The 21,413-nt window shown below is 44.6% G+C and overlaps 1 protein-coding gene across 1 annotated transcript in view; it reads left to right on the top strand.

Moving 5' to 3' along the window:
- The window catches only part of T265_11495 (hypothetical protein), a gene marked incomplete at both ends in the record, with an annotated part of 47,354 nt that overhangs the window by 4,007 nt on the left and 21,934 nt on the right, over nt 1-21,413 (top strand). Inside the window, 7 exons of the mRNA XM_009178164.1 lie at nt 29-191; nt 1,225-1,398; nt 3,083-3,339; nt 3,371-3,576; nt 6,959-7,033; nt 18,444-18,537; nt 21,236-21,348. Of these exons, the coding sequence (XP_009176428.1) occupies nt 29-191; nt 1,225-1,398; nt 3,083-3,339; nt 3,371-3,576; nt 6,959-7,033; nt 18,444-18,537; nt 21,236-21,348 (1,082 nt within the window). The remainder of the gene's footprint in view (nt 1-28; nt 192-1,224; nt 1,399-3,082; nt 3,340-3,370; nt 3,577-6,958; nt 7,034-18,443; nt 18,538-21,235; nt 21,349-21,413) is intronic.

Genomic DNA, 21,413 nt, shown 5'->3' with positions numbered 1-21,413 from the left:
AGTGCTGTTTTCCATGCCCAGTTCGGAGTGGCGTAAACAGAGAGGTGGCCAACCCTTGACTTGGCAGAGGAGTATGAAGGAGACCATGAAACGCTTGGGTGCTGTCGGTGCTACTCGCCTTCCACGATGGGGACCGCGTGATCTTCACTATATGTGGTTGCAGACACTACAAGATATGGCTGCCAACCGATGTCAGTGACGTTCTTGTTGTCAGTTTCTGTCCAGATTGACTGAGTGAATGTCTGGAGGTGTAGGAACCTCGGAATGCTAGCACTAAGTCCCTTTCCTGTTCACATTTACCCTTTTCTTTACAATAAGGCTTTCAACTTAATTATGGTTGTACGGCAGTGAAGCATCGGTGTTGAATGATGATGATGATGGTGTTGATGATGATGCATCAGTATCATCACGAGTGTTACTGTTTCCAAAGAGGATTGTTTTGTACGCACCAGCAACGTTACTGATGCAAAGAGATTTCGATAGCAAACGCTCCTTGATTTTTTTAAAATCTATTAATCCGTCAGCGATGATTTGAAAGAGGCCACTTCTTTTGTAACGCTGCACAGGATGTGGGTAAACTGATGAGGGTCGTTTCAGTAGCGATATTCTTGGTAAGGAGATCCAACTCTTCTGAAAGGCCGAAAGCGTGAGACCTTTCTATTAAAGAATAAGCATAAGGTTAACTAAAGTGGCCTACGTTTAGCTGTAGTCAGTAAACTTTCGAGTTTCTGATATCCCTCGGTCGTGCCGCTGTCACCCTTATTTCTTTAATCCAAAGATGTGGCTTATTGGATGTTAACGCACACGTCCGCCCCTTCTCGTCCGTTTCCCAGACCTCATTCCTGACGTTTTCTTGGTCTACCTCTGAAGGAAATCGGGCAACACGCTTTCCACACTTGTGATATCTTATCAACAGACACTGGGTTTCGGAAAATTGATTACAAGATTGCGCTCACATTATCTGGGTCAGTATGAAGACTTAAGACGATTCTGCGCTTACTGCAGGAGATTACGCTGGTGCGGACATAACTCTCAGCTTAAAAGTTGATACATCTTTATTGGATTAGTTCCCCGTGACCAAACACTATTCGTTTGTCAACTTCCACTAGCACCGCGATAATACATTTAACTTCCTAAGGTATCTTACCACCACCGTCTCCTTAGTGTAGTAGGATTTGACTGCCTGCAACGTTCGTAATGAACTCGTCTTTAAGCGAGTACTAGGTAATGAGTCGGATTCACTCGTGAAGCAGGTAAGGCTTACAAAGCAAAGGTGGTTTGGGTATGTTATGTATACCGGACTACCGTCTACCAAGGAAAGCCGTGCTCTCCATTCCGAATCCTCGTGGATGAAAAGTACGCCGAGGACCAGCAGTGACGTGACAGCTCAAGCTGAAAGTGGTTGCTGTCGACTTTAGCACTGTAGGGTGTTCGAGCCCTACATGGTGAGTCCACGTGATACTCTTTGCACGTAATTGGAAACCATGTAGGGCATGACACGCAGCGGATCTCACTGGCACACTTGCTGCCACGTCCTAGACGAACTGTCAAGGTAACACTCACATACCGGTGCTTGTTGGGCTTGCTGGAACCAAGCCATAATTAATGAATGGGACGAAAATTTACTTAGTTCTCTAGGTTAATAGGATTTTTCAAGCTCACCGCCTCGAGGTATCTTTTAAAGTTTCGGTTCTTGTGTCCCCAGACTTTCTCATCACGAACAGGGTTTTGATCCAAGCAAAACGTTGCTGTCAAAATACCTGCTTCTTGACAAAAGTCAGCAGACGAGCGTTAGAAGTGCATAAAGAGGAGTGAAAATCTGTAGGTCCGATTTGATTCATCTGGAAATCACTGAAGCCACAACATTCCAAACGAACCATCAGCAAATGTGTTCATAGGATACAAATGAAAGCAAAATAATTTGGTATCCCCGTGAGAAAACTGCACACCAAGTTCCACTGTGGTGAAAATCAGACATGTATTCTCTTGAATTGCAGTATTCATTATATTAAAAGATTCAAAAATCAAAGCGAAGAGAGAGGCCTTTGCGAGAAAACGACCTTTTTCCTCTGTTATGAGGCGTAACCCCACCAGGTAATGAAAATTGGCTGGTGGTATTATTTTCTAAACAATATTGTATTCCATCTGTCAGTATTGTGCAACTCAACCTTCTGCCACCCACTGGGTACTCGATAAATTAAATCGCATCCATCCCTATCGTTTATGGTTTTTCGCTTCTGTGTACTTTTAAAACATCATCGGGCTATGAATTCAACTCGATATAACAATCATAACTGTTTGCTGACTAGTGACAGGTGTTTGCAGAATCTTGCATATTCCCTCATAATAGCCACTCTATGCTAACTCCAGTGTCAGACTAAGGTCTGATCTCTAATACTGTCTTTTACACGCTCTGACCCTCTTCAGGAGCAGCATCCTAATCAAAACGCGTCAGAAATATACCACGAAAGATCGTCAACTTGTATCCTGTAAGAACGTTGCGCCAAACACCTGCTTTTCATAAAGCCTTGTGTTGGAGAGCTGCACTCTCTTAGTTTCCACCGGACTCGAAAAAACTGCCATTGTGGTGACCGTATACATTGCAAGGCTACGAAGGACCACCAAGGGCTCATCATCTCTCCCTATGGATCACCAGCATTTGTGTGGTGGCCTAGTTAAATCAACCTGACAGTAATGTTAACCTGCTGTTTTCAAAAATGGTTCAGCCACTTGTCAGTCTAAAAAAAACAGCGGCACAAGTAAACGTATTTCGAGACAGGAACACGCATCTTCGTAAGGTAACACTTCTTCTCGCTGACGAGTAGTAATTGCCCACCTCAGATTGTTGTACTTCCGGGATGCATCTGTTGTTGCTCTGTTATGTATTCTGACCGACGTTCTCATTACGGTGCATCTTTTGAATTAAACTTTCAGCCTTCTCCGATATTCGATCCGTTCCGCTCGAGAGGTCCGACAGTCACTTAATAACCGTGCTTTACCAGCTGAGTTTGTGGCTTTCGAGCGCGTGCTAATATGAGATGGCGTTCTTGGGTCAAACCTGCTTTTATTATGGTTTATTCAGTCGTTCTCTGCGTGGCTTTACCATTACTTATTATCGAATTCCGGAACTCTTCACCCACCGTCGTGAGCGCTTGGTTTATCGGTGGTGTGTTTGTTCTTGGAGCAGTTCCGATCTCTCTGTGGACAATCCTTGATCATCTGATAAACTACACAAAACCCTACCTTCAGCGCCACATCATAAGGTATTTTCTTCTTCCTTGCCCGTTAAACTTATATTTCAGAATATTGTGGATGGTTCCCATTTATGCATTAGATGCTGTAGGTCAAATATTTTTGGATTATTTTTTAGTGGTTTGCTCTGAAATTTCCGCCCAATGCTATTTACTTTGACACACTGAGAGAATGCTATGAGGCTTATGTAATATACAACTTTCTGGCGTTTTTGTTAAATTACCTTCGGCACGAACATCCAGACTTCATTTATGTAATCGAACAGAAGCCCCAGGTCAAACACCTTATTCCCTTCTGTTGCTGCCCAAACTGGACGATGGGGAGGTAAGTCGCCTTGGCTCCGTTATGATGTGAATATCACACCGTTGGTATCGGATCTTTGTATATAAATGGATTACCGTTTGAGCCAGGTTGATCAATCGCTTCTTCACCCTTCCAATGCTTTATCACAATAAAGCGAGTGGTTATTCCAACAGATATATTTATAATTATATGTTATATGTATAGTATTAGAGTTACTGACTGGTGTATCTATCGATTGTTCCTGGGGAAGCGACAAAAAAATGGGAAAATATTAATGAACTATACACGCGCTACAGACCCACCCGTCACTACCCTGACGGTGTAACCATTCGGTGGTCCTTTCATGTCCCTTGCGCTCGAACGTGACGTCCGGTTGGTTTCAATGTAACTTTCGACCACTTACGGTACACTATCCTCTTTATCATAATCCGTGTATACGGAAACCGTGTACGTTTGACGGACTGGTTCAAATAGTTATTATGGGTGCAACGCGTTCCTGCTGTGGACTCATTTTGTTGTCGATAGTAGGACACTCCAGAAGTTACTGCATAGTTCAGTCCTACTAAAATCGGACATTAGATTTTCCCTTCTCTTGTAATCTACTGTGTACATGATGAGTAATTTAGCACGCAGAAACAATATGGAAGTTCATGGGTGAGCCTTCAAAAGGACTTTCTAGATTTCGAGACCTTTTCAGCAGAATCTGGAGAATGATTGTTCATGCTAGGCTTCCATCAACTATCACAACCGTCGTAGTCCCCGGTAAAACACATGACTTTGCCACCTACTGTATTCCTCGAAGCCAGATCCTGAAAACAGATGCCCGTCTATTGTTCTTTTTGACTTAGAAGGAATTCCAAGGTGAAAGCATACTGCAAGCTCCTACCATAGCTTTTCTTCACCTTCATTTTACCATCCCTCGGGGCCTCATTTCAGCCGACTTCCAATCCTCGAGTTTTGGCACTAAACGGGTGGAATGTTACGTGCGTGTTTGGGTGGTGTCCTCACAACGAACCTTGACTCGTTGGGCTAGTATACTCAGGAAATCCGTTCGACCCACTGGGGGCTCAGGTTTGCGCATCTGCAGTACCGGAGCCGAATGCTCCTGGCCGGATCGGATTCCAGTGGGCAATGGCCTAAAGGCCGTTCGAGCACGCAACTTAGTCATGCTGAATGCCACTAAACGTATAAGACGGTGCCTGTATGTAGTGTCCGCATGTGCACCAGCGGACTGACGTTCTGACGTTGAGCAGTATACATTTCATCGAGTTATCCGGGCTCGTTTGTCAAGTAAGATTCACTGATAGCTGAACACTAACATCATGATCGATGTACGGTAAACAAATGCTACTAGTAGTGAACATGTGAATGATGCCTGGCGAAATGTGAAAGGAGCTATTCTAACGGCATTCAGTATTGTCTGTATGATTTCTCCGACAAGGCCAACTGACCACTATATATCATCGAGGCTGCTAGTCCTGACTGATGCTTGGAAATTAGTGGAGTACGGTGATCCCCCAAACGCCAAATAGTGAGCAGTCTGAGGAAAGACCGAAGGCTTTGGTGGATGTTGAAAGCTCAGGAGATGAAGAAAGCTTTTATTTAACAAAAGATCCGTGCCCTATTAATGCGATTGACCAGCCAGAGGAAGGCAACGATCAGTGAAGCGATAAGTGATTATGACGGCTCACTACTTAACTTGCAAAGCATCAACCAGAAAGATGGATATAACACTTCGAAGAACAGCCTGGATGGCTTCATGCAGGGCAGCCCCTGGAGACAGTGCGTGCGTATATTTATTGCCCATTAGAAGAAAAAATAAAGTAAGAAATATCCATACTTAAATTTTTTTTTTGGGGGGGGGGGCACCACACCCGCACAGTCTGTATTCAGCCATCTCTAAACAAGTCGGAAAACCCCTGGTGACACGTGACAAACCTCATTATCCGATACAGTGTGAAGAGCAAATGTCCTCAGAATGTGGCACATGAACAGTCATCCCTATTTTCAAAAATGGTGCGCGGGCGCCGTGTGAAAACCACTGTGACATTAGCCTGATAGCTGTGGCATCGTAGGTTCTACGTGATCTTATCCTTCTAAGGTTGACTGAACACGGAGTTATCTGCAAAAACTAAACTGGGTACCGTCCTGCAAAAGAATGCATCGAGCACATGTTCACTCTCTGGAACAGCGACGCTGCTTCCAGCAACCGACAGTGGTGATCCTTCTTGACTTGAAATCCGCCTTTGACTCTTCGGACCATCACTTACTATGGTAGTGTCTGTGGAGAATAGATGCCACTTGTAAATTATTGGTCCCCTTTTAAGGCACTGTATGCTCACTCCCGCAGACGTGTGAAGATATGTGGGCAGTAATCGTCTGAATTCACTACATCAGATGGTGTGGGGCAAGGCTGTCATGTGTCACCTTTCCTCTACAACTTCGTCAATGATACGATTATGTAAGACTCACTGCCAGTGGACATTCATGGATATCGGATACGCAGACTACACATCTCTTCTTGAATCTGACGCCGTTGTAAAACAAACAACATTACAATCTCACGGTTTGGCGTGCTCTCCACACCTGTATAGTGTAGAGTACTACTGCAAGACAGAGTGGGCTCGAACCCTAACCCCATGCTTGCTGATGAGCCGACTGAGGTGGTAGACAGGTTTGTCTACCTCGGCAGCTGTATCAGTCCCGGTGTTTTCGCGAAAGATGATATTTCCATCCGGATATAGAAGGCCAGAGGAGGTTCTATGTACCTGAATCCCTGTGGCGTAGGCTTGATTTGAGCTTCTCAGTCAAAGGTCGCGTTTGTAATGCTGCGGTGCGCTCCATATTATTATACTGGTCAGGAACCTGGCCACTGCGTCCTGATAACAACCACGCGACTGGCTGAGGTTAAGTAATGACTTAGTGGTGTGGGATGAAGTCCATTACCAACAACCTCAGCAGTGTCGGTCATTGCCTTCTCCCTGGATATGGGCACCGAGTCGGGACACATTAATGGCTAGGAACACTGTTGGACATGGCTCAGTCGAGCGCCGAATATGGCCCATGCATCCAAGCTGTTACTTTTACTCCCTACGTTATCCGCAGTGAAAATTCACCGGCACCTCGGTTTTGGCGCAATAATTTCATCAGCTCCCGTCCCAAATCATCGCAGGATGAAACTGTGGCAACTGTGCCTACTGTACTGCAAGTACGCGACTTTTACACCGGGGTATTTTCATCATGATCTATTCCTATAATACTACTAAACGACGAATTTCAGATTAGTTATCATAATAAAGGATGCACGGGCCAGTGTTATTATGTTTAGCTTATTCAAGCGAATCACGCGGTTTTATTTCATTTAGATGGATGTATAAGTATATCCTCTGCTTCTCCCCTTTAGGCGGTTTATTGACCACTGTCGTCACGGTGCTCTGCAGTACACAGTGATACGGCCGATAACGACCGCCATTGCGCTGTAAGTGATCAACACCCTGTTTGAGCGCTGTTTTCTGCATGATGGTGCTCATTACTTCGCGTTCTTTTCAGGAATATTTGACTCTTCACTTTCGCATTCAGTATTTTTGGTTTTCTTTATTCTGCTATTGTCCCAACTCGTGTTAGCTTTCATAGGCTATTCATTCAAAACAAACACAAGCTTTGAGTCCATTTCACATTCGGTTAAAAGCACCCTTAGTTGTCAGCATTCTGGAAAAAATCACGCGAACACGTTCGCAAAACACGCGTCGTGGTTCACTTCAATTAAGATAATAAAGATAATCGTGCAGCACGAGGGCTGGGATACTGTCAGGTTACTTAAGCCCAGACAGGAGAAGTCGATATTCTGAGGTCGAGTTCGAACCACGGACCTTCCACTTTAACCACTGAGCCATCTCGCCATCTATGTCTGGTGTTACCAAGCGCGGCAACGTGGTCGTAAAAAATCAATATTTCCTGATGATGAGGGGCAGTGTATAGCCAATTGAGCAATGTTTCAAGCATGGTAGTCTGTTGCTGACTTCAAGTGGGAGTTTCTTATATTCCCTCAACTCTTTCTTATCGCAAATACATATGAAGTGCTCTTTCCAGTAGTCTACATCCGATTGGCCAAAATGGTCAGTCTTATTTAATGTCATTGAATACCCCGACCGAATCTTCCCAGTTCCCAAAACTAGACGGAAATTTTTATATTTGTAAGAACTGTAACCCATCATCATCATCATCATCATCATCATCATCATCATCATCATCATCATCATCATCGACAGCATGACATCAGTGTTCAACACTGATGCTTCGCTACCGTACAACCATTATTCACTTCAAAGCTTTATTGTGATGAAGAGACTAAAAGAACACAAGGAGGGAACTTGGTGCTAACTTACTGACAATTCCGAGATACCTACACCTCCAGACACTCATTCAGGCAATCTGGATAGAAACTGACAATGAGAACGCCACTGACATCGATTAGCAGCCATATCTTGCAGCGTCTCCAACCAGGTGCAGTGGGTTCCACTCCGTCCCTATCATGTAAGGCAAGTCGCACCGACAACACCCAGACTTTTCTTAATCTATTTTAATTCCCTCTGCCAGGTCAAAAGTTGACCACCACTCCGCTTCCGCCACTCTAATTGGACCCGGAAAACAGCACTCTTTGTTATGCAAATAATGGTTCGTCATGTGCAAAACATGACCTGACCAACGTAGCCTCTGGTACTGGACACATTCTTCAATGGAAGTCCCCGTGGCACAACCGAAAACATGCTTTCTAGGCGCCTCGTTGCGGGTTCGCCGACACCAGCTCACACGAGCTATGGTCCTGAAACAACGATTGTCGAACACCTGTAGATGTCTCAGTTCCGCTGCTCAAATGCGCCAAGTTTGACAGCCATACAACAAAACAGCTCCTATTGTAGCCTTATGCACACATCCCTTGAGATCCAGAGATATGCGGCTTTGACGCCATAGATATCTCAAATTAGCATAGGCGACTTGAGCCCTCCAGATTCGCGCATTGACCTCATCTGTAACACTACACTAGGAACTAATGCAGCTTCCAAGGTACGCACAACACTCCACAAATTTGAGTGCTTCTACTGAGATTTTCAGTGGCGTTTTCAGTGACTGCATGTCCACGGGCATGACCGCTTACACTGTGTGAGTGCAAGCACATGTTAAAGAATGACTTTCGTCAGTTCATTCAATAACACCTACACCTTCTCTTCGGAGACGAGAGCGATTTTGTCTGCATATTCTAGATCGACAAGGCTCTTGTCAGAGGCTGTTGAATACTAGGGTTCTGAAGACGTCCAGTGTTCTTCTCATTATTTCATCGATCACGAAATTAAATAGGAATGTGGAGGATGAACATCCATGGGGGACAGCTTCGTGTACGGAAACTTTTTGAGAACTCTCCGTATGCTGTCACACGTCCGGAAGTCTGAGGATGCAAAACAACTTTTGATGTGTACAAACTTCCGAAGCATTTTAGGTGTCAATGAGGGCAAACCGGTGAACCGAGTCGAATGCACTTGGAAATCCAGGAATACTAGAACTGTGGGTTGTTTGTACGTATGACGTTGTCCTAGCACCTGACGGATTGTGAATGTTTGGTCAACGCAATCCGTGCAAGGCCGAAATCCTGTTTACTGCTCTCGAGTCAGTGCTTCATGTGTCCACCAGACTTCATGGTCGGTCCGCACACTCACTGTAATTTGACGTCTGATAATTCGCCGCGTCAAGTTATGTTGGGGACCAGATTGGATATTTCTCCGATATTGAAGCAATGCAACTGTTCGTTCTGATATTCAGTGCTTAAGAAGGCCTGTTAACGTTGTGCCGTAAGCAAAACCGGCGGCACTGTGCAAAGAGGTGGATTTCGTTCCGGTAGGAAATCATATCTGGTGGTGGAGCATTTCGAAGAGACTCTAGAAGACGATTCTGTCAAATTCGTCTAACATCCAAATCAGTCAGTCTTTCGGTTGCCCGACGATTTTCCCGCGGCCCTGGGAAGCGAAGAGCGAAGCGACACCAGGCGAGTTCGTGGTCAGAATCCACAAATGTGTTCCAGAAAGAGTGGCAGTCAGTTATTGATCCGCGTCATTGGTAACTGATGGCAATGTGACCGATTTGAGATTATGGCCAGCATGGCGTTGAAGGACACCATTGGCCAGACGACTTCGGCTGTTTCGGAAGTTAGTAATACATAAAAACAACCTGTGGTTAGTAAACAGCTGAAGCAATCGTTCACAATTGTCCGCGTGTACTGAATCCAGTCCATGTAAGCTCCCTGCTTGAGTCTCAGATACGCTAAGCCTGTCCACTTGTGCGTTCAGGTCTCCGGCAAAAAAAAACAATATCTGAGTTTTCAGTTCGCCACCACCGGGCTTCCACGCCGTCACAAAACGTCTCTTTGATGGTGTCAGAGCTACAGTCATATGGGGCGTAAGTAGATCCGCCAACCAGACAACTCCTCCGTAGACGTTGCCAGGCTAACCGCCGATAGGCAACTATCAACGGGTATCCAGTGAAGCAAAGTTAATTCCGCGCGGTGACTTAGGACGACATCCACCTCCTGTTCGTCCTGCTGCCGCAGCCTCTGGGTCGCCAGAGGTGTGCAGCCGGAACGTAGTGGAGAATGAGGAGCTGTTAGCCCAACCACTGTTGTTACATTTTGAATTCTTGTTTTTGATGCACAGCACACATCATAACCAAGTGAGTCCAGTGTGAGACCAAGAGCAGCTTGTTATCCTGCTTGCTTCATAGTACGGACACTGAAGGTGGCTAGATAGACTGGGCGTTGAGGCTTGAAGCTTGATTGCGAGATACTTGAGATTGTCGCAGCCGGACGGCGTGCAGACGTTGCTTGCAAATCATCATCATCATCATCGTCGACAGCATGACATCAGTATTCAACACCGATGCCTCACTGCTTCACTGTTTGCAAAACTTATGCAAAATCAATGAAATCATCAATCCTTGCTGACGGGCCTATAGTCTTATAGTTATTAATGGGGTGGCGAGAGGGGGACTAAAGAGTATCCTAAATACAATGTAGGTAGGCGTCAGCATTAGCATGGTTTCGCTTACCCGCCTTGCTGCATGCAGCAAATGAGATGACCCGGCTGATGGCACCACCGACGGATGTTCAGCATTAGCATGGTTTCGCTTACCCGCCTTGCTGCATGCAGCAAATGAGATGACCCGGCTGATGGCACCACGTGACGACGGATGTGGCGCGAGTTTATTTATGGATATGTAGTTCGTGTTAGCTGTCAACTCCCCTTAACAAGGCACTGTCTGCTCTGCTCCGGTTTCGCTCTATTACGTTTGAGCGTCTAAATGATTCGTGAGAAACGGCGGGAAGAATTTGCCAGATTGAGCTTTCTCACCTTAGATTCAATGCTTTTGGAGTTGACCTTTGGAAAATAGCGCAGCTATTAGTGAAAATGGATAGTGTAATTACCACAGCACTGTTTCGCATCGCAGCTAATAGGATATGATGGAAAACGGATCATGTTGAAATGGTTTTGAACTGCTTTGAATCTCGAAATATTTAAGCAATAATGAATAGGGTTTTGGATTTCTGTTTTTCAGACGCTAGACACTGTTACAACAAAGCGCCGGCACTCGCTGGGACTGAAGGTTTCGGTTTTGCAGGAAAATAGTTGTAGTTGTTCCCGTTTCGACGTTTGACTTCACTAGACGTCTTGGCTACCTTCAGGGCTGACATCAAATGCAAATTGACTTCAAGTAAATCCGTTTGGTGATCCCTTGGTAGCACGAGTGCTGTATTTGAGTTGGTAACCACGGAAATTTTTCATGAATATTTAGCACTTCCTCCATTTGGTTGCGTGGCAAATGGTTGGGTTTGACTAAAAACAGGATAGGTGTCGCCCTCCATAGTCACCGGTTACTCGAAACGCCCTGCTTGTTGAGTGCCGTTGCAGTTTTTGGAAATTATCCGAATCTGAGACAGTATTCAAAAAAAAATCTGCTGACTGTATTATCGCCTACTTTGTTCGCTTTACCAGCTACTCACGTTGCCATCATTTAGCTGGTTTTCTAAACGCTGACTTTGCTGCAGTGATTACTCCTACATTTTGCTATGGTTGATAAAGCCTCTTCTATGCATGACTTTAATTCAGACGTGACTACCTGTCCTCCTCATTTCTATCTCCTCTCCGACATTGTCAGCAGAAAATCTTCTACTCGATCTAGTGTTAGAGCACTGGTTTCGCTTAGATGCGTGATAACAGCTTCACTACTGTTCTTATCCTTACAGACTCATCCAAATACACATTCACCGACAGACACCGAGGTAGTACTGTGTTGGTGAGGGCTGTAAAAGTGGTCTTAGTGTTTTGAATCTCGTCGGAACTGCAAGCTAGGTTCCAAAATTTGATACGCATGAGCTTCCGCGGGGCTCTTTCAACACACAATGTTGTTTGCTGTACTTGGCAAGAGCTAGCTTTTTATCTGACCCATCTGTCACATAATGTTTCGTTGAGACATTGATTTATTCATACTGCAATGTATTGGTGACAACCAATATCAGTCACAGTGTAGTTGTGGTTCTCACTCAGAACGTAACAAAAACTGGAGTTCAACTATCCATTAGTGCATATACTTGCTAGATTGACTTGCGTTGTAACTTGTTCGGGTCATACTTTGTTTGAGGTACTTTGTGTTAATCAGTTGTGTCTATCAGCTGTAAACCATGTAGCAAGGTTACGGTGGTTCCAGACGCTACTTTTTCTGTCACTCAGTAATCGGAGTGCAGGTGAGGAATAGGGAGGCACTAGACACCCTGTTTAGTTATTGTTGGATTACTCTAGCTATTTGGTAAAGTAGGACGCTGGAAAGATACACGTTGAGGGCGACAGCTTCGATGTAGGAACGCCACTGAGTGAGCAATTGGGCCAGCATTTCCCAGCATCATCAATCATTCGTGAATCACGTCTCGGGGTTCCGGCAAACGGATACTGCAGCTGTCACCCAACTGAGTTTATTGATTGGTGTTTCCATGCTTTGTTGCTTCGTTTTTTTAGTTAGCATGGGGCTGTTCGAAAAGTTCCTTGCGACACAGACGGTCCTCAAATGTATAGAGCACATGTAGTAAACAGTGTTACCTGAGGCACGATTAGCTCGTCCACCACAGGAGAGTTCCTTCTCCTTAAAATCTTCCAAGGTACCTCAGAATTTCTAATGCGGTGTCCGCACCACACCCGGCTGCTGCCTACGAGACACTGACGGCCTTCGTATATCTTGTGTACGCAAGCACAACGTTTCTAATCCAGTGAGTGTAGTGTTGCAATATGTACTTCGATCGTGATTGTTAGTCTTTAGACGCCTGTTCCCATACCAAAATCTTTACATACTTTGGGATTCACCTCATCAGACTGGCACTGTCCTTGGCATGATTTCGAATGAGACGTTTCTCTCTTTTCTCCCATATTCTCCTGTTACTCTTTCGCATTCATCGCTTGCATTCACTTCTTATGTTTGTGACCATGCTCTTCAAAAACAAAAATAAATGATAATAGTGACTTCACGCCGCCATCATAGGTGTCGGAAGTTGTCAAAAGCTGTCCGTTTGCAACCAGTCCGGAACATATACGACTGCTCAGGTGACTAAATTTATCTGCCACGTCGATCGGCTCGTCTGTCGTACTTTTTAGCCATATTCCTGCCAAGTGATTTCGTCTAGGATGTCCGCTTTCATCGCATTTCGTCCCTCGAGTGCTCCTTTAATTTATCATTTCATTCTTCGGGTTTTTTTATAAACGCCCTGTTTTGACCTTCTGTCGAACTACTATTGTATCTTTTCTTAAATTCTGTCGTTGGGTATTTTCCCTCAGCTCTTGTGGATACTGAGTAGGTGTTCTTTGGTATGATGTTACAGTAAGTCCAATCCGTTCCTCCTATGTTATACGATTTGGCATGCACTTCACAGATGAGTTTCTTCATATCGCACAAGATAAAACCGCATCTTTTATGCTGTACGTTTTGTTTTACTATTTGCTTTAATTCAGCAGAGTGCTTACTGGCAGTTGTATCACTTTTCTTGTTTATTGGCTGATGTCTCCGAAACATAGGCTATTTATGCCAAGGTGTACATTAGATTTAGGGAAGGGATATAGTGCATCTCTGAATTCACAGTAGACTTTGTTGCAGTGGTGAATGCCATCTGTCCCGATCCGAATGTCAAAGTGAGAGGGTCCGAACGGTCAATCACCATTTCAAGATGTTCCATATCAGCCTTGAGGCGTACATTGTTCACAAACCGCTAACATAATATGATTTTAGCAACATCATCAGCAAATTGAGTTTTGGTTATTCCAGGAATGTCAGCCAGATTTGGTCCCAGATATCTCTCCACAGTGGTTCCGAGGGCAACACTAAAGTGCGAAACTTATATTGTGTGTACTTAAACGAACGATGTTTTCAATCTAATCAGCTTTATGCCTTAGTGTCAGATTGCAAACGAAGTCAGTATTCTCCTGCTTCAAGACATTCGGAAATGGAGTCCCAACATATGTAGAAAGGGACTTTTGAACACCTATCGGTATTTGTTTCAGGATATTTGTTAAGTGAATGGAGTCCCCCAGAGAAAATAGTGTTGGGCTGTGTCAAATGGCGTCCAAAACGTCAAATAACTAGGGTGCAATTCGGGTATGCCGGATTTTGTATGCACAGACTAGAGCCCAACGCGATTCAGTCCTGTGTAGTTTAGGCATACAGTCTGAATATTTGTATTCCGTGGATCTCCTCGGCGTTTGTTGTTGTATTCATGTTGAACTTTCGATTGTCGCTCGGGATTTATTTTGAGTTCACAATGATATTCTGTATGATTCATTAAAATTGTCAAATCTTTTTGTGATTGATGAAACACAGTGTCATCTGTTTCTCAGTTTCCTAATGGCTCGTTCAGATTCAGCTGCACGTTGGCATTTCTGGTTAATTGAGCCCAACATATCGGTCTAGGATATCGATTGGTTTTGCTCGACCTCTATGGTGATGTTGGTATAAGCTCCTTTGTGTGGTTGTGAGCGTCTTCTAATTGTGCTGTCACCTCAGCTTTATTCGTCCTCTTCACTAGTGCTTCGAACCTTTACCAAGTGGAACTAATCTTTCTTGAGTTCGCTACAGCGTTCAGTCAGCCAGTAATACCATCACTGCGTACTTGAACTTTATTGCCTTGAAATCGGTTCGGTTACTCTATGGGCTTAATACTAGCCATTTTCAGTTGGTTCCTTTGAGCAAATTTTAACGGTAAGGCCTTACACAAAAGACCGCTTCACAGAACGGGTTACTTTCGCTTGATCTCAGCGCTTTCCTCCAGAAGAGGAAGACTTTCTCACCAACCGCCTAGAACTAGCTGAGAGACCAGGAGTGCACCCGAACATCATTTTCGGTTAAACCTTGTGCTCTGAAAAGTAACCTTATGCATGGACCTTATTCACGCAGTACGGTTGACGCATCACCAGCTTCCATGAACGATGTAGTGGGTGTTCCATCTGAAACCCCTTCATTTTGACTGTTATCGTCGACGTTACCAGTGAGTGTAGCATAATTCCGTGCCGTTCTTCTTCGCACTCAGTTTGAACTGTTTTCTTTTGTTTCTAATGATTTCGCTTCCGTCGGGTGGTAGCTCAGATAAAAAGTTCACCGTTCCCAACGTACGGTAACAAGATCGTAGAAATGATTAAGTTTTTGAACTGAAAGAGGCCATTTTTGCATTTACGAGTGACCCGCAATGGTGTCAAAATCTCATTCTGATTCCCGTTAGGTTTCTCAAAACGCCACTGGTTTTTTTCTTTAAATGTTGCTGACAAGGCACACATCGGTTTGCGTTCTGGTCCTAGGGTTCCGCTAGTACCGGAGCGAGCGCTCTAGCAAATTTGTATGGCCAGTCACATTATCCATACTTAGGTTGAATCGAAATTTCATGTCAGAGCGGGCGTCTACAGTTTACGTCGTTAGATTTTCGCCAATATGGTGGAGGGTATTGTAGACACTCCTAAAATACCATACAAATCCCCTTTCTACAGAGATCACTAGTAGATACCGGGCAAGAGTGGTCTTTTCTGTGGGAGAATCGGTATGAATTGGTCCGTTGCGAAAGGTCACTATACAGATGAACAACTGTGATTCACCAGGCAAAAACGTTGCTGTAACCTACAGAATAAAATCTGTGCTCTGTGAAGAATAATGATGGCATATTTACTTCATTTCGGGGATAGGTTGGACTGGGTGATTCTTCGACTCATTGTTTGCCATAACCTCTTCCTCAATGAACTTCTTTTTCCCGACGAACAAGGTAGAGGGAACACATTTGATATACGACCTTGTCATGAACGGGTCTAAGAGGTTCCGCTTGGCATTTTCAGTAATAACGTCAAACGGACCCACCAGCGAAAGCGTCCTGTATGCATACCAAGTAGGGACAGTTCCCTTGTGTATCTCTGATCTCCATCATTGTATCTGGAGCTGACTTTGAATTGGTTTTCGTATGCTCGTGTAAATCACTATCGAATTCGGCCAAAGTCAGCGGACCGATAGACATCAATGTAGTTGTTTAGTACTTCTAGCTTGTTCATTATTCCGCCATTTTCAAAGAATAGCGTTATAAATATCTGCATAAAAATGAATACGAATTGGGCAAGCGACCAAGATGTAGATGGACACAGACAGATGAGTGGGTGTAACCCGTTTGACTGGATGTTAGCGAATGGCCCTTATAACATAGACAAAAATATTTCACTCGCAAATGTTTACAAGGAATATTCCTTAAGAAATTCCTGTCGAACACTGTCACTTTTGGGGGTATCGAACAAAGTATAAAATGATACTTGCATGTGGGAGTACAAGCACCTAGTTGTTCGAGTGTGGTCCCCATCAAATCACCAGATGTTGCCAAGACCTTGCAGTAGAGAACGTGAGAGCTTTCAGCGAGAATACGCCCCAATATTTCTGGAGGGAATGAATAATGGATGCCTCGGACGGGAAAATTAGTTGAAAAGATATCAGTACTTGAAGTTGATCTGAGGCCTCGTTTGAGGCTAATGAAACCCTTCAGAAAAGGACGAGGAACAACGGTAGGGAACAAATTCGGGGGTAACACCATGGTCGAACATAAACTAAGTTTTCCAATGGAGAAGGGGATTGTTTAGGGAACATGCAATCAGTACGTGCCACCCAACACACGAAATTGAGAGCAAGTGCACTAAGATTCGAGAAATATGCTCATTTGCACACCAAGTTGGCTTCAGCGGTTGACTGCGCCGAATTCCACCCGAATTTCCCGTTTGTGTTCTTCAACCGAACGCCTTACACAAAGTTCGCCTTATGTTTCAGTTAGTACGATATTTGAGATCTCGGAAGGCTGCAACCAAGACCCGTCTGTAGGATATGCGCTATCCACGTTGTGGTATCCTCCAGTCGGAACTTTGTCCAACAAACAGGACATGGCGACATTTTCTTTGCATAGTCGAGCCTTGGGAAACGAAATTCCAGCTAGTTTATGTTGCGGATTCATTACAAAACTGGAGTCCAACCTCCACATCCTAGCGGCCATCGATCGGCAGTCGCTAGAGCACAGGTCATACAGCAGTGCAGCATGGATCTTGGATCAGAGTGGTCCCATATTATTGGCAAGAATGTGATCTAAATCGACACTTTATAACCGGCTGGTTGATCGGTCATGAAATCTGAGGTGCAACCGGATTTTAGGTTGGTCTGGTTAAAGTTACACGCGAGTGTAGCTACGCTGTCATTGATACTGGATACAAAAGCGAAAATGGATTCATCCGTGAATTCACAGTCGGTATTGAATGAACATTTGGGACCAAGGCTCGGAAACCTGCAAACTCTAAATTAGAAGCGCCCGGGTTTGTAGTCACCATTGAGGCATTCTACCCCCTGCGTGAATATAAAAGTAAACTTGAGTGGACAAATTTCGAGCAGGATGAGCAAACATGAGAAAACCCAACCGTGTTTTTTGTCTTTCGTTACATAATTTCAGTGAAAACTTTTTCAGGGGGAAATTTCATGAAATGTGGATTCCAGTTACTGTTTAATCATCAACATTGGGCTGCTAGAAAATATGTAGTGCAAAAACTCATCCCGAGCAACCAACTTGGGCCTTTCGACCTTTGAGGCGACTTACTTCACGAACACGATAAGTGGAATGGGCATATTGGAAGCAGTCTTTTGACGCTATCCACCACTGACATCTCCACGACTCACGGTGCACAGTGGTATCAGTAATTGAGGTTTGGAAGGAAGGATCGATTCATCGGCCACTTTGATCACCATGCTTGATTAATGCAAATTTCTAGTGACTCCAAAAATATATTCGACAACTACCAATATACGGACGAGTTAAGGTAGCGTCGTCAATTCACAGAAGCTTGGCGACCTGTTTATTGCCGTCTTGATTGTGATAAAAATCGTAGTAATCACTAGTATCATGCTGGTAAAAGGCCATTCAAGTTTTGAGATGGCTCAGTGGTTAAGGTGCGAACTTTCTGCTCGTAACATCCGTAGTTTTAACCCAACCTCAGCATCTCGATTGCTCCTGTCTAAGCTTGAGCAACCTGGCAGCATCTCAGCCATCCTGTTTCCTTCAGGTGGCATTGCAGGTAGGCACCGAACGGTGGTTACATTTGGAAGATTGTTTTTATTCTCGTTTATTCAGGCACCCGACTGTATTGCCATTTCAGCCTAGTCACAGCGTCAGCTGATGTAGAAGGGTCACAACGACAGCTCACTCGTTCACTGTTTGTTCCTATTAGCTGGGCAAAGCGATCGTCCACATTATCCACACCGCGAGTTGTTTTACAAATCCCTATCTGATATCGTCTATTGTCATCTGTTTGTAGCATTTGCGACCGCCTGGGTGTTTATGGCGAAGGAGATTTCAATTTCAAACATGCTTTCGTCTACCTCACAATCATCAATAACGTTTCCCAAGTGGTAAGTTCGCGCTCGCATACTTGATATCGTCCTGTCCTTTAATTATCCCGCATGTTTATTCATTGCTTAGTGGTCAGTCCCTTCGCAAATGAACTGATGTGGGAGTCGCAGCTGAGTAACAAATGCTCCTATCATATCTGACTGGGCTGGGGTTTATGGGCATTGTGGCTTCTTATGCATCTCACTCACGACGTGTACCGTACTACAGCTCATGTTGTTCCGCTCCGTCGATGCACTTCATCACAAAGGCTGTCGGCGTACTGCCGAAAACACTCAGTTTACTTTAATATATGTACCAACTAAGTGAACTTTTGCGGTATAACAATCGCGGATGGTTGTTGCATGCTGATAGTAGGTTCATTTCTGGTCTCGTTTTGCTGTTTGCAACACCAGAAACTTCTTCAAACAACTTAATGCAGTTCCGTAACAATGGATACGTTAATCCGAGTCGTCCCGTTGATGAATGGTTCTCTCTAGAAAAAGGGTTCTTCCGTCCTCACCACGAATTTATCTACAAATTCAAATCGAATGTATCAGGCTATTCGTACGGGCGGTCTCATGAGGATCCTTGCAAGTACATTTTCGAATTTTAGGGCTGGTGACCATCATGTTCTTCTGAACATTTCTGAGCTCTTTCCGAAACGTATCCCATGCTATCGCTTTGTGAAAACCGGTCAATAAAGGCACCAATAAGCATCATTTTGTCATATTCAGTACGATCGGGACGAAAAACGACCATTATTATGATGATCAAACTACTTATCTATTGCCTAGGAGTGTCCGGAGCCCCTAAATAAAGAAGTGATTAGCAACATAGTGGAAAGGGACATGATGTTCACAATCACAGGAGTTGTTCGCACATCCTTCTGAGTTCAGTCAGCCACCCACCCCACCAAGTGCATCTTTCGTGCGCACCACTACCGGCGAGTCTCCACTAGTTAAGTATGCTCTTAGGGTAAGGCCTCCACCATTCTTGAATCGCGCCCACAGAGAGTTAAGTTAGTGCTCCATATGTTACCAGTGAACTTATTTGAAACGAAGTTACCTGATCTGCATCGGCTTGTATCTCAGCCTTCATCCCCTTCATCCTTTTGCGTATCCCGACAGCCACTTATCTGACCCTTTACCATTCGCCTTTATCGAGTTGTGCATAGCGACATGTTCACTACTGATTCACTTCCAATCACTGGGGCACCAGCTGAGACTCATTCCAATGCATTTCCTACTAAATCAGCATCGTAAATCCCATAGTTTTGATGTGGTGTTGATTGACGATTCAAACGTTCAGTTTGGGAGACCAGATGGCTGTCATCCGGATGTCACTGGTAGTGTTGATGAAGGATTCTTAATCCATTTATGTGAGGACAATGGACTATTCCATTGCGATACCCATTTTCGACACTGCTTCCTCTAAGTTGTCATGTGGTCGCCCCCATTCCCTAACGAACAACGGACTCAAATTGAACATACCCTAGTTTTTTTCCAATGGTGGGTATGTGTACCGAACTGTAGTGTGCCTTTAGCTATGTTTCAGCTTACCTTCGGTAGATTTCGCGTAAGAATGATTACCTTTGATCACTCGGATAAATCGTGTACGCTTCTGCGACTGCGCTGATATAGGAAGATACTATCGCGGATCACTGTTTTACTATCTGCGACCCTTTACAACCTGCAAGTTACCTGTTCGTGCGGTTATCGGACCTGATAATGAAACGGTCGCTGAATACCTATCAACCTGCTCGATCTACGGATCGCCCTTCCAGTCATGATCACATTTAACCCCGTAACCAGTCCGTATAATCATCCGCCTCTCACAGGTGTGGTCCTGAGATCTGTTGGTGTGGAAGTCTATCATAGTAGGAAGCCGATTCTGTTCCATCTAATCAGGATGGAAGACAGTTGGATCCGGTCATTATCTGATAGTGTAGATGAACACCTGCAACGATAGCTTACTGGCTCCTTGTTCTACCAATTGATAACCCACCTATCAAGGTTTCTGGCCAGCTAGTGCTACGGACGCCTCGAATCTGGCGTGTTAGCGATCGTTCGGTTTACTGTATCTGTATCCACTTCACTCTGTCAGTCAATCTGGCGCTGTTATTCTTGTTATTCCACACCAGCGGAAAGCACTGAACTCGAGTTATCACGCTTTGGGGTTCAGCCGCGGTGCATATTTTCGGCTTCTGATCATCAGACTTTCGGAGAGAATTCGTTAAACCATTGCCGGTCTTTTTATGCTTGTTCCTGAAAGTGATTCCACTTTTAACGTTATTCTAGAAGAAACATAACCGGCTTGTTTGCCATTCTTTGCCTACTCAATGTTATAACACAGTCGGTGACGAGCCGCCTTGCGGACGTAAATCGTTTAGCTGTAGAAACCTTTCGGTGCCTAGCTGCCGAGCTACTCGGAGGAAGCGCGAGGGCTGGGATACTACCAGCTTGCCCAAGCCGAGACGCAGTGGTCAGGTTCGAACCACGGACCTTCCGGTCGGTATATTCGCGCTCTAACCACTGAGTCATCTCGCTCCATTGCGGACGTTAGATACGGTGGAATATTTCTTTTGTATAGGAATATATCGCTCCAGGATTTGAATCAGTTAACTTTTATGCTGATGGATTGAATACGCCACTTAACAAATCAACGCCAATCGAATTCGCACAACAACTTTCAACATGTATCTCTTTACCTTCTTCGCAGTGGGCTTTGTACTGCCTCATCCTGTTCTATCAATGTACGAAGGAGGAACTGCGGCCGATGAGTCCGGTGTCCAAATTTTTGTGTGTCAAGTTTGTCGTTTTCATGTCATTTTGGTAAGTTCAGCTCTACAACTTCATAGTCTCGTGTGGACCGCGTCTACGTCTTCTAGCCATTGTCG

This window comes from Opisthorchis viverrini, assembly GCF_000715545.1.
Source record: "Opisthorchis viverrini unplaced genomic scaffold opera_v5_511, whole genome shotgun sequence".
Taxonomy (NCBI): domain Eukaryota; kingdom Metazoa; phylum Platyhelminthes; class Trematoda; order Opisthorchiida; family Opisthorchiidae; genus Opisthorchis; species Opisthorchis viverrini.
This window is presented reverse-complemented; position numbering and strand designations above follow the sequence as displayed.